This window comes from Agelaius phoeniceus, chromosome 31 (genome assembly GCF_051311805.1).
Source record: "Agelaius phoeniceus isolate bAgePho1 chromosome 31, bAgePho1.hap1, whole genome shotgun sequence".
In the NCBI taxonomy this organism is placed as follows: Eukaryota; Metazoa; Chordata; class Aves; order Passeriformes; family Icteridae; genus Agelaius; species Agelaius phoeniceus.
This window is the reverse complement of record NC_135295.1, coordinates 3025468-3035891: the sequence shown is the minus strand read 5'-3', so window position 1 is coordinate 3035891 and position 10424 is coordinate 3025468. Positions and strand designations below refer to the sequence as shown.

The 10424-nt window shown below is 54.5% G+C and overlaps 2 protein-coding genes across 7 annotated transcripts in view; one reads left to right on the top strand and one right to left on the bottom strand.

Annotated features, from left to right (window-relative positions):
- The window catches only part of LOC129132161 (GON-4-like protein), a 57739-nt gene extending 52821 nt beyond the window's left edge, over nucleotides 1-4918 (top strand). For 3 of the 4 annotated variants that reach the window (XM_077191826.1, XM_077191824.1, XM_077191827.1), the window contains 3 exons: nucleotides 904-1597; nucleotides 3597-3699; nucleotides 4431-4918. In XM_077191826.1, the coding sequence (XP_077047941.1) occupies nucleotides 904-1597; nucleotides 3597-3699; nucleotides 4431-4580 (947 nt within the window). In that variant the 3' untranslated portion in view covers nucleotides 4581-4918. The remainder of the gene's footprint in view (nucleotides 1-903; nucleotides 1598-3596; nucleotides 3700-4430) is intronic. The other variant, XM_077191825.1, reaches the window with a different exon arrangement.
- A 241-nt stretch (nucleotides 4919-5159) lies between these two features.
- MSTO1 (misato mitochondrial distribution and morphology regulator 1) lies at nucleotides 5160-10372 on the bottom strand. 3 transcript variants are annotated; one of them, XM_077191828.1, is made up of 14 exons: nucleotides 10249-10372; nucleotides 10036-10159; nucleotides 9901-9955; nucleotides 9344-9407; nucleotides 9210-9258; nucleotides 8697-8811; nucleotides 8488-8605; nucleotides 8259-8393; nucleotides 8016-8168; nucleotides 7394-7525; nucleotides 7112-7293; nucleotides 6861-6959; nucleotides 6655-6773; nucleotides 5160-5444 (listed from the first exon to the last, which is right to left on the bottom strand). In XM_077191828.1, the coding sequence occupies exons 1-14, from the start codon at nucleotides 10321-10323 to the stop codon at nucleotides 5215-5217; spliced, it is 1650 nt and encodes a 549-aa protein (XP_077047943.1). In that variant the 5' UTR covers nucleotides 10324-10372; the 3' UTR covers nucleotides 5160-5214. The 3 variants fall into 3 exon arrangements, with proteins under 3 accessions (XP_077047943.1, XP_077047944.1, XP_054507158.2); XM_077191829.1 differs by having other exon boundaries at nucleotides 6861-6956; XM_054651183.2 differs by having other exon boundaries at nucleotides 8697-8796.
- Between the last annotated feature and the right edge of the window lie 52 nt (nucleotides 10373-10424).

Here is a 10424-nt window from a genome sequence, read left to right as displayed (position 1 = left end):
CTTTCTTCTCCTTCCTCTTCTCCTCCTTCCTCTTCTCCTTTTCCTCCTCCTTTTCCTCTTCTCCTTTTCCCCTTCTCCTTTTCCTCTTCTCCTTTTCCTCTTCTCCTTTTCCTCCTCCTTTTCCTCTTCTCCTTTTCCTCTTCTCCTTTTCCTCCTCCTTTTCCTCTTCTCCTTTTCCCCTTCTCCTTTTCCTCTTCTCCTTTTCCTCTTCTCCTTTTCTTCCTCCTTTTCCTCTTCTCCTTTTCCTCTTCTCCTTTTCCTCCTCCTTTTCCTCTTCTCCTTTTCCTCTTCTCCTTTTCCTCTTCTCCTTTTCCTCCTCCTTTTCCTCTTCTCCTTTTCCTCTTCTCCTTTTCCTCTTCTCCTTTTCCTCTTCTCCTTTTCCCCTTCTCCTTTTCCTCTTCTCCTTTTCCCCTTCTCCTTTTCCCCTTCTCCTTTTCCTCTTCTCCTTTTCCCCTTCTCCTTTTCCTCTTCTCCTTTTCCTCCTCCTTTTCCTCTTCTCCTTTTCCTCCTCCTTTTCCTCCTCCTCCTCCTCCTCCTGCTCCTGCTCCTGGGGACAGCACACAGTTCAATACAGGAGTTTAAATGTGGTTTCCTGCCTGGGTTTGTGGCTTTGCCAGGAGCTGTTTCACTGGAGAGTTTTGCTCTGGGCAGTGCACTTTTGCAATCTTCATCACTTCACCCAGCAGTTGGTTGTGGCAGCCCACAGGGGTGAAGGAAATTGGCTGCAGATTTGTTTTGTTTGAAGCACAGCTGGGGAAAAGGCAGCTGGAGTCACAAAGCTGCTCCCAAACTGCTCTCACGTGCAGCATTAGGCTCTGTAAATAAAAATCTCTTTACAAGTCAGGGAATGAAGCCTCCAGGGCTTTTCCTTACAGCTTCTGTGACCTTGTTTGTGTTTCTCAGCAGGACCTCAGCTGGAAGGAAGGCTGCCCTCCAGCACACCTTGTGGAAGGGCTGCCCCTGCTGATGCCCAGCTTCCAGAAGGTTCCAGTGCGGCTGTGGGCACTGCCAAGGACGGGGACTCTGCTGCCACTGGCCCCAGATGGGCTCAGCTGCCAAAAGCTGCTCTGAACCTACCTCAAGAAACCAAAGCCTGCCCTTGCCCTGGGGCCCTGGAGCAGCCTGGGGGGGAGGCCCAGGGGCTGAGCAGGGACCTGCTGCTCTCTGCTGCAGCCAGGGGCTCCCCAGCACCTCCTCCCTGCCAGCCTGAGGGGCTTCATTCTCAACATGGGGGCTCTGCTCTTGCTCCTGAAGGTGGCAGAGAGCTCGAGGAGGGAGCAGCTTTGGCCCTGGCAGGAGGAGCTGAAGCAAAGCAGGGCTGGAGCTGCAGCTCGGGCTCCCCTGGGCGCTGCAGCTTGGACACACAGGCCAGAGGCTGCTCTGGAGCTGCTCCTGAGGCCAGGCCAAGGGCAAATGCAAGCAGCAGCTTCTTGGTGCATCAACAGCCTGGGCAGATGGAGCCCAGAGCAGGAACAGCCTGCCCAGGGCACAGGGAGGAGCAGCAGCAGCAGCAGCAGCAGCGGGTGACAGAGGCCACCGTGTGTGCCAAGAACAGCAAAGTCAGCTCCACTGGGGAGAAGGTCGTGCTCTGGACCAGGTACTTCTGCCTGAGTTCCCCTTTCTGTGCCCCCTGTTTGGCTCCAGCTCTGACTGGGTCATTTCATTTTGTGTCCCTGATTTCTGACCCTTCCCTTTGCTCAGTCCATGTTTGGCTCCATGAGCTGCTCCTGGTAGGGCTCTTATTGGAGCACTTCAGACTGGGGAAAAAAACTTAAAACCTTTTCAAAAAGTTCCTCAAAAAACCTTAAAACCTCTCTTAAAATCTCCTTCAAAAAACTTAAAGCCAGGCTAAAGGAGCTGTGCTTAGAGAAGGGTCCTGGGGTTGGGGGTGGCAGGAGGAGCCGTGCTCAGAGATGGCTGAGCTGGGAACTGAGCTGGGATGGCTGAGCTGGGATGGCTGAACTGGGATGGCTGAGCTGGAATTGCTGAGCTGGGATGGCTGAACTGGGATGGCTGAGCTGGGATTGGAGAACTGGGATTGGAGAACTGGGATTGGAGAGCTGGGATGGCTGAGCTGGGATGGCTGAGCTGGGATGGTTGAACTGGGATTGGAGAGCTGGGATGGGTGAGCTGGGATTGGAGAGCTGGGATTGGAGAACTGGGATGGCAGAGCTGGGATGGCAGAACTGGGGACAGTTCAGCAATCTGGACCAGGTACTTCTGCCTGAGCTCCTCTTTCTGTGCCCCCTGTTTGGCTCCAGCTCTTACTGGGTCATTTATTTTTATTTTGTGTCCCTGATTTCTGACCCTTCCCTTTGCTCAGTCCACATTTGGCCCCATGAGCTGCTCCTGGCAGGGCTCTTATTGGAGCACTTCAGACTGGGGAAAAAAAAACTTAAAACCTTCTCAAAAGGTTCCTCAAAAAACCTTAAAACCTCCTTCAAAAAACTTAAAGCCAGGCTGAAGGAGCTGTGCTTAGAGAAGGGGCCTGGGGTTGGGGGTGGCAGGAAGAGCCGTGCTCAGGGATGGCAGAGCTGGGATGGCTGAGCTGGGATTGGAGAACTGGGATGGCAGAGCTGGGATTGGAGAGCTGGGATGGCTGAACTGGGATTGGAGAACTGGGATGGCTGAACTGGGATGGCTGAACTGGGATTGGAGAACTGGGATGGCTGAGCTGGGATGGCTGAACTGGGATTGCAGAATTGGGAACTGAGCTGGGATGGCAGAGCTGGGATTGCAGAACTGGGATGGCTGAGCTGGGATGGCTGAGCTGGGATGGCTGAGCTGGGATGGCTGAGCTGGGAACTGAGCTGGGATGGCAGAACTGGGATGGCTGAGCTGGGATGGCTGAGCTGGATTTGCAGAACTGGGATGGCTGAGCTGGGATGGCTGAGCTGGGATGGCTGAGCTGGGATGGCTGAGCTGGGATGGCTGAGCTGGGATTGCAGAACTGGGATGGCTGAACTGGGATGGCTGAGCTGGGATGGCTGAGCTGGGATGGCTGAGCTGGGATTGCAGAACTGGGATGGCTGAACTGGGATGGCTGAACTGGGTTTGCAGAACTGGGATGGCTGAACTGGGTTTGCAGAACTGGGATGGCTGAGCTGGGATGGCTGAACTGGGATGGCTGAGCTGGGATTGCAGAGCTGGGAATTGAGCTGGGATTGGAGAACTGGGATGGCTGAGCTGGGATGGCTGAGCTGGGATGGCTGAGCTGGGATGGCTGAGCTGGGATGGCTGAGCTGGGATTGGAGAACTGGGATGGCTGAACTGGGATGGCAGAGCTGGGATGGCTGAGCTGGGATGGCTGAGCTGGGATGGCTGAGCTGGGATGGCAGAGCTGGGATGGCAGAGCTGGGTTTGCAGAACTGGGATGGCTGAGCTGGGATGGCTGAGCTGGGATGGCAGAGCTGGGATGGCAGAGCTGGGTTTGCAGAACTGGGATGGCTGAGCTGGGATGGCAGAGCTGGGTTTGCAGAACTGGGATGGCTGAGCTGGGATGGCTGAACTGGGTTTGCAGAACTGGGATGGCTGAGCTGGGGTGTTTGAGTCTCTTGCTGGTTCAGGGCTGCTTTCACAGGGGTTTTGTTCTGCAGGGAGGCTGACAGAGTCATCCTCACCACGTGCCAGGAGAAGGGAGCCCACCTGGACACCTTCCACGCCATCTCCCAGAAACTGGGCAACAAAACAGCCAGTGAGGTGAGGGCTGTGTGGGAGAGGGGCTGGGAAGGTCAGGGTGCTGTCCTAGCAGCCTCCCAAACTTCAGTCGGATGAAAAAATCATCTCAGTTGCAAATTGAAAAAATCAAAAGCAAACTCTGTTCTGTTTTATTGTGCCAAAAATGCTGTGTGCCCTGGTCCTGGCAGGGTCACCAGTGGGATTTGAGCTGCACCTTTGGCACTGGAGTTGTTTCAGTGGCTGCCACTCAGCCTCCCCCTTCTGTACAAAGAATAATATATTTAAGGATCTGTATATATTTATATATACAGACATATATAATATATTTAAGGATCTGTATATATTTATATAGATCTGTATATATTTATATATATCTGTATATATTTATATATACAGATCTATATAATATATTTAAGGATCTGTATATATTTATATATACAGATATATATAATATATTTAAGGATATGTATATATTTATATATACAGATTTATATATATTTAAGGATCTGTACACAGGATCTGATTTTGAATCCTCCCAATCTGCCAGATTTGACCTGGAGAATGAAACTGTTCTTCCAGAGAAAACAAAACCCAGAGCTCTGCCATTTCTCCTCCTTGATGCCTCAATCCTGTATGAATTGCCACTGTGCTGTGGATTTTTTGGTGTTACAGAACACCCTGAGCTTGTATGGAATATGAAATTGCAGTTCCATGGCAGCTCTGAGGTCAGCCTGCATTTCCTTGGTTCCCAGGTGTCCCACAGGTTCAGGGAGCTGATGAGGCTGTTCCACACGTCCTGTGATGGCAGCTCTGAGGATGAGGAGGATGCCACCAGCACCAGCAACACAGACCAGCTGTCAGACAAGGATCTTCTGCTTTCTGAGGAAGAACCTGATGACTGAGGTGATGAAACTACTGACTGCACCACAAGAGGGGTTTTGGTTTTTTGCCAGTTTGCTGCTAGACAGGTGCTGTGGAAAAATGTTTGCACAGGTACTTGAGACAGCACCTTAATTCACCTTAATTACCTTTTGTTCAATTTCCAGCCTGTACCAAACCAAAGGCAGGAAGTAAAATGAAAAAATTCTTTAGAACTCCCCTGGGGAGTTTCAGCAGTGGAATAACAGAACTTGGGGACACTGATCTGGCCTTGGGGCCCAGCAGCCTCTAACCAGGACCTGTAAATATTGTACCCTGAAATGTCACTTTTTATGTGCAACAAACACATGAGTTTTTCTAAGTTCTCCCCTTGTGCTGATTGTATGTGAGATAGTTACAGTCTGAATTTTCTATTTATTGTCTGGGTTTATTTGAACAGGCAGAGCAAATCCAATTTGCACTGCTGAAAAAAGAAAAAAGCCAACCAAAATATAGAAAAGCAAAAGCAGCTTTCCTCCTTTGCCACACAACTGTGAGTAGCTGGAGAACTTCCCCCAGAAGATTTTTTTGGTAAAAAGAGAAGAAGGAACAGCTGGGCCATCTCCAGAACCATTCCCTTTATTGTGGGAGCCATCTCAAAGCCACTCCCAGTGTGCATTAGTCTGAATCTCCTTCATCCTCAGATCCATCAGCTCCAGCTCCAGTCTCATAGCACTGGGCCAGGGTCCTGAGCTCCTCCAGGGCCTCCTGGACCTCGTCGTGCTCCAGCCCGGCCGCGCAGGGGCGGCCCCAGCGCCGCGGCCGCAGCTCCCGGCACAGCCCCGAGAGCAGCCCCTGCAGGCCAGGGCAGCTCTGCAGGGCTGCCAGCACGGGGATGCTCTCAACACCTGCGGGGAGACGGCACAGCAAGGGTTAAACAGCTCCAAACCCTCGGGCCTGGCTCTGTGCTGCTGCCCCAGCTCCAGCGCAGCTGCTCCCAGCTCTGCACGCTGGGTCTGTTCCTTACTGATCAGTTTGGGGGCTTATTGATCATTCTGGGGGGTTATTGATCATTTTGGGGGGTTATTGATCATTTTGGGGGGTTCATAATTTTGGGTTGTTATTGATCATTTTGGGGGGTTCTTCATAATTTTGGGTTGTTGTTCATAATTTTGGGTTGTTATTGATAATGTTTACCTCTCTTAGGCCCTGATCTCTGTGTTGCAGAGTTTAAGGGGTGTTTGTTACCTGCTGAGGAAAAGCCCTGGGCTCTGTCCAGGAGGATGACAGGCACAGCAAGGGTTAAACAGATGACAGGCACAGCAAGGGTTAAACACCACCAGACCCTCAGCCCTTGCTCAAGCACTGGGCTTGAGCTCAGCTGCTCCCAGCTCTGCACACTGGGTTGGTTGGTTATTAATAACCCTGGTTATTGATAATTTTGGTTATTGATAATTTTGGCTATTGATAATCCTGGTTATTTATAATCTTGGTTTTTAATAATTTTGGGTTGTTATTGATAATTTTGGGGTGTTACTGATAATTTTGGGTTGTTGTTGATAATTTTGGGTTGTTATTGATAATTTCGGGGTGTTACTGATAATTTTGGGTTGTCATTGATAATTTCCCCCTCTGTCAGGCCCTGATCTCCCTGTTGCAGAGTTTAAGGGGTGTTTGTTACCTGCTGAGGAAAAGCCCTGGGCTCTGTCCAGAGGATGACAGGCACAGCAAGGGTTAAACAGATGACAGGCACAGCAAGGGTTAAACAGCCACCAAACCCTCAGCCCTTGCTCTGTGCTGCTTCACAAGCTTGAGCTCAGCTGCTCCCAGCTCTGCACACTGGGTTGGTTGGTTATTAATAACCCTGGTTATTGATAGTTTTGGTTATTGATAATCCTGGTTATTTATAATCCTGGTTTTTATAACTTTATTTTTAATAATTTTGGGCTGTTATTGATAATTTCGGGTTGTCGTTGATAATTTTGGGTTGTTATTGATAATTTTGGGGTGTTGTTGATAATTTCGGGTTGTTATTGATAATTTTGGGTTGTCATTGATAATTTCCCCCTCTGTCAGGCCCTGATCTCTGTGTTGCAGAGTTTAGGGGGTGTTTGTTACCTGCTGAGGAAGAGCCCAGGGCTCTGTCCTGGAGGAAGCCTCGTGTGGTCAGGAGAGGAGAGAAGAACTGTGGGAAGGGAGGCTGGGTGTGACAGGGCTGCTGGAGCACGTGGCAGGTGCTGTGAGGAGATGAATGAAGTTACCCAGAGCCCCTCAATGCTCCCTGTGCTAAACCAGCAGCCCTGAAGCTCCAGCCCTGCACCCACCTGAAGGCCCCTGGGAAGTGGCTGTGCAGGTACTGCTGGAGCACCTGCTCAGGGCTCTCACAGCTGTGCAGGGGCGGCCTGGGCTGGCCTGGGCAGCTGCTGCAAAGGAAATTCAGCGTTTTCCAGCCTGGAACCATCAAGGCCTCAGCTGCTCCTCAGCTGTTTGCTCTCAAATCAGCAGCACTCATCCCTAGGCTGCTCCTCTGTGGGTGAGGAATCCTGCAGGAAGTGCAGCTCAGGTGCTGATTTACCTGGGGGCTTTCTCCTGGCCAATTCCTCGTAGCACCACAGACTGAGCAAAGCAGGAGCTGAGCCTCTGCTCCTTGCACGAGGACAGGAGCTTCCAGGGCACGTCCTGGTGGGCACTCAAAGCATCAGGGAGCGAGGAGCCAGACAAGGCAGGCAGGGGAAGAGCTGCCCAGGCAGCCACAACCTGCATGTGGGTGACAGAGCAGAGTCTGGAACACGCTCCTGGCACAGCTGGGGCCGTGCAGAACAGCTGCAGCACAGCTGGAAGGTCTCCTCATCCTCACCTTCCTCCCAGAAAAGGTGAGGGAGTCAGCAAAGTGCAGCATGGAGGCCTGGGAGGAGCAGAGCCTGTAGGGAGCCGTGAGGGTGTCGAGTGCAGCTGCCAGGATTGCACTGCTCTGGTAGTTCAGGGATGCCTGGGGAGGAGACAAGAGCAGCAATGGCAGGACAGCTCACAGTTTGTGTATTTGACTTAAACCAGGTTGTAAATTGTGCCTTTAAAAGAGGTGGTTTACAGTTATTTCAGGGTTGGGATAAGCAGCCAGTGTGTAACTGTAGTTCCAGCCCAGCTGTTGGCTAGCAAATGCTTTGGTGCCAGTTTTCTTATCTTTTTTGGCTCCTTAGGGCTCCAGTGAGGCTGGAGTTACTCCAAGCATGGAGAATAATGTAGTAAAGCCTTTTCTTCAGTGCCAGCACCCACCAAAAAGCACAGTGGCCAAGGAAACGTGTTAATATTTTCAAAAGCAGCAAGAAAATTACAGAAATGAAAAGCTGGCAGCTAAAAGTCCCAGTGAAAAAGCAGGAAAAGGTCAGTGCTGAGCAGAACAGCACCATGGAAAAGCACCAAGCCCCAGAGCTGCAGGAGCTCAGTGCCAGCCATGGGGGTGATCCCAGCCCAGCACTTACATTGTATTTTATGTATGGAAATGTCACAGGAGGCTCTGGCTTGAGTCCCAAAGTGCCACTGAGTGACAGGGGGCAGAGCAGAGAGCTGTGACGGGACAGGTGGGCGAGGCCCAGGGCCGTGTTCATCAGTCTCTGAAAACTCTTCTGAGGGTCCTGGGGGGGAAAAAATCCAACCATTGGAACAGCAAGAACCTGCCAAGGCCAGGCTGGGCAGCTGCTCTGGGCTCTCCATTGTTTACTCACTCCCACAGCGCTCAGGACTGGAGTCAGGCCCCAGGTGAGGATCCCCTGCCGTGGGTACTCATCGTGGAGCAGCTCTGTCACCTTGGCACCAACTCCAGAGAATCCATTGTGGAGGTCACAGAGGACCTGAAACCCCTGGGGGAAGGAAACAACGGCAGCATCTCAGATTCTGCTTCTCCTCGAGCAGGAAGTTTCTTGGAAGCAAAGGGAGCTTGGAGAAGGTGAGCACCTGAAGATAATCACACTCCTCAACAAAGAAGTGCAGCCGATCTTCCAACTCCTCCACACAGGCAGGGTCCTGCAGGAGACTTTCACCTTGCCCAAAGGCTTCGAGACAGCCACAATCCCTAAGGGAAAAATGGGAAAAGAGGGCTTATTTTATCCCTTTTCTTCATCCTTGAAGGCAAAACTCAGCCCTGGTTTGGGGTCTGGCCATACCCATCGTGCAGGTACTGCCGGATCACGTGGAGACTCTTGGGGTGCAGGTGCACGTTGAGGTAATCAGACCAGAGCCTGATGGAGGGAGCGTGCTGGGAGCCTGCAGGAGAGGAGCCTGCAGGGAGGCAGAGGGGACAGCAAAGGTCCTTTGAGCTCTGAGCATCCCCTTTGAGCTCTGAGCATCCCCACGAATGTAAAACCAGTTTTCTAACATGTTCTGAGCGTCCCCTTTCTGCTCTGAGCATCCTCTTTGAGTTCTGAGCATCCCCGTGAATGCAAAATCAAATTTTTAACTTGTCCAGGTTTTTTGGCCCATCTGCTGGGCTGAAAAAACTGAGTAAGTTAAAAAATTGGGTCAGCCCATCTGCCCCAGCTCTCCATAAGCCAAGCACTGTTATCCCATAGTTTTCCTTCTCCCTGTTCCCTCACACGCTGTCCCACAGCAGGAACCAGGGAATTCTGATTCTGCCTTTCTGGACGTGATCCCAGAGACCGAACCCAGCGTGCACAAACCTGGCCCCGCAGCACCGGGATTCCCCTTGGCGTCCCCGGCAGCGTCTCCCTGCGGGAACAATCCCGGGCCGGTTACCGGGGCCTTCGCCTCGTCCCCGGGCCGGGAGCGGGGCGGGACCCGCGGCCGCGCTCACCCTGCGGCTCCCGGCGTCCCGCGACGCGCAGCCCCGCTCCCGGTAATCGGCGACAGCCCCGTCCCTGCGACACAAAGCGGCGGCAGCTGCGGGACCCCGGCCCGGCCCGGCCCGCACTCCCCAGCTCACCGGTGACACCGTCCTGTCCCTCCCCGTCCCGTCCCGCACCATCCCGCACTCACCGGCGGCCCCGTTCCCTCCCGTCCCGTTCCCTCCCGTCCCGTTCCATCCCGCACTCACCAGCTCACGGGCGGCTCCGTCCCATCCCATCCCGTCCCGTCCCGTATTCCCCAGCTCACCGACAGCCCCGGCCCATCCCGCACTCACCGGCGGCCCGGTCCCGTTCCCTCCCGTCCCGTTCCCTCCCGTCCCGTTCCCTCCCGTCCCGTTCCCTCCCGTCCCGTTCCATCCCACACTCACCAGCTTACGGGCGGCTCCATCCCATCCCGTCCCATCCCCTCCCGCACTATCCCGCACTCACCGGCGGCCCGGTCCCGTTCCCTCCCGCCCCATCCCGCACTCACCGGCGGCCCGGTCCCGCACTATCCCGCACTCACCAGCTCACCGGCGGTTCCGTGTCCGCCCCGTCCTCTCTGAGCGCGCCCACGCCGCCTGCAAACAGAGCCCGGTCACGGCGAGGCCGCCCGGTGCCCGTGCCCATCCCGCCCGGTGCCCGCCTCCCTCCCTGGTACCTTTCAGCTCCAGCGCCACCAGCCGCGGCTCGGGGCTCTCGGTGCCGCCCGGGCCCCGCCCGAAGCGGAGCAGCGCGGCCGCGCGGAGCTCGGCGGGCTCGGCGGGGCCGCGCAGCGCGGCGGCCTGCGGGGAACGGCGGGGACGAGAGGAGCGATCAGAGCGAGCCCCGGGCCCGGCCCGACCCCCGGCCCGGCCCGCAGCTCCCCCCGCACCTGCAGCCCCCACCAGTGCGCGCCCACGCAGCCCGAGTAGTGCCCGAGCTGCAGCGTGACCGCCTCCCCCGGCATCGCCCCCAGGAACGGAACCGGGAGCGCGTCACGGGGCCCGCCCCGGACGGGCGGGGACGCGGCGGGGGCGGGAACGGACACGGACACGGACACGGACACGG

Excerpts from the sequence above, each read along its gene's own strand:
- MSTO1 (XM_077191828.1), bottom strand. The coding sequence starts at position 10,323 with ATGCCGGGGGAGGCGGTCACGCTGCAGCTCGGGCACTACTCGGGCTGC. Across the intron at positions 10,160-10,248 it reads CGCACTGGTGGGGGCTGCAG|GCCGCCGCGCTGCGCGGCCC; the intron begins GTGCGGGGGGAG and ends CGTTCCCCGCAG. Across the intron at positions 8,169-8,258 it reads CAGTCCTGAGCGCTGTGGGA|GACCCTCAGAAGAGTTTTCA; the intron begins GTGAGTAAACAA and ends TTTCCCCCCCAG.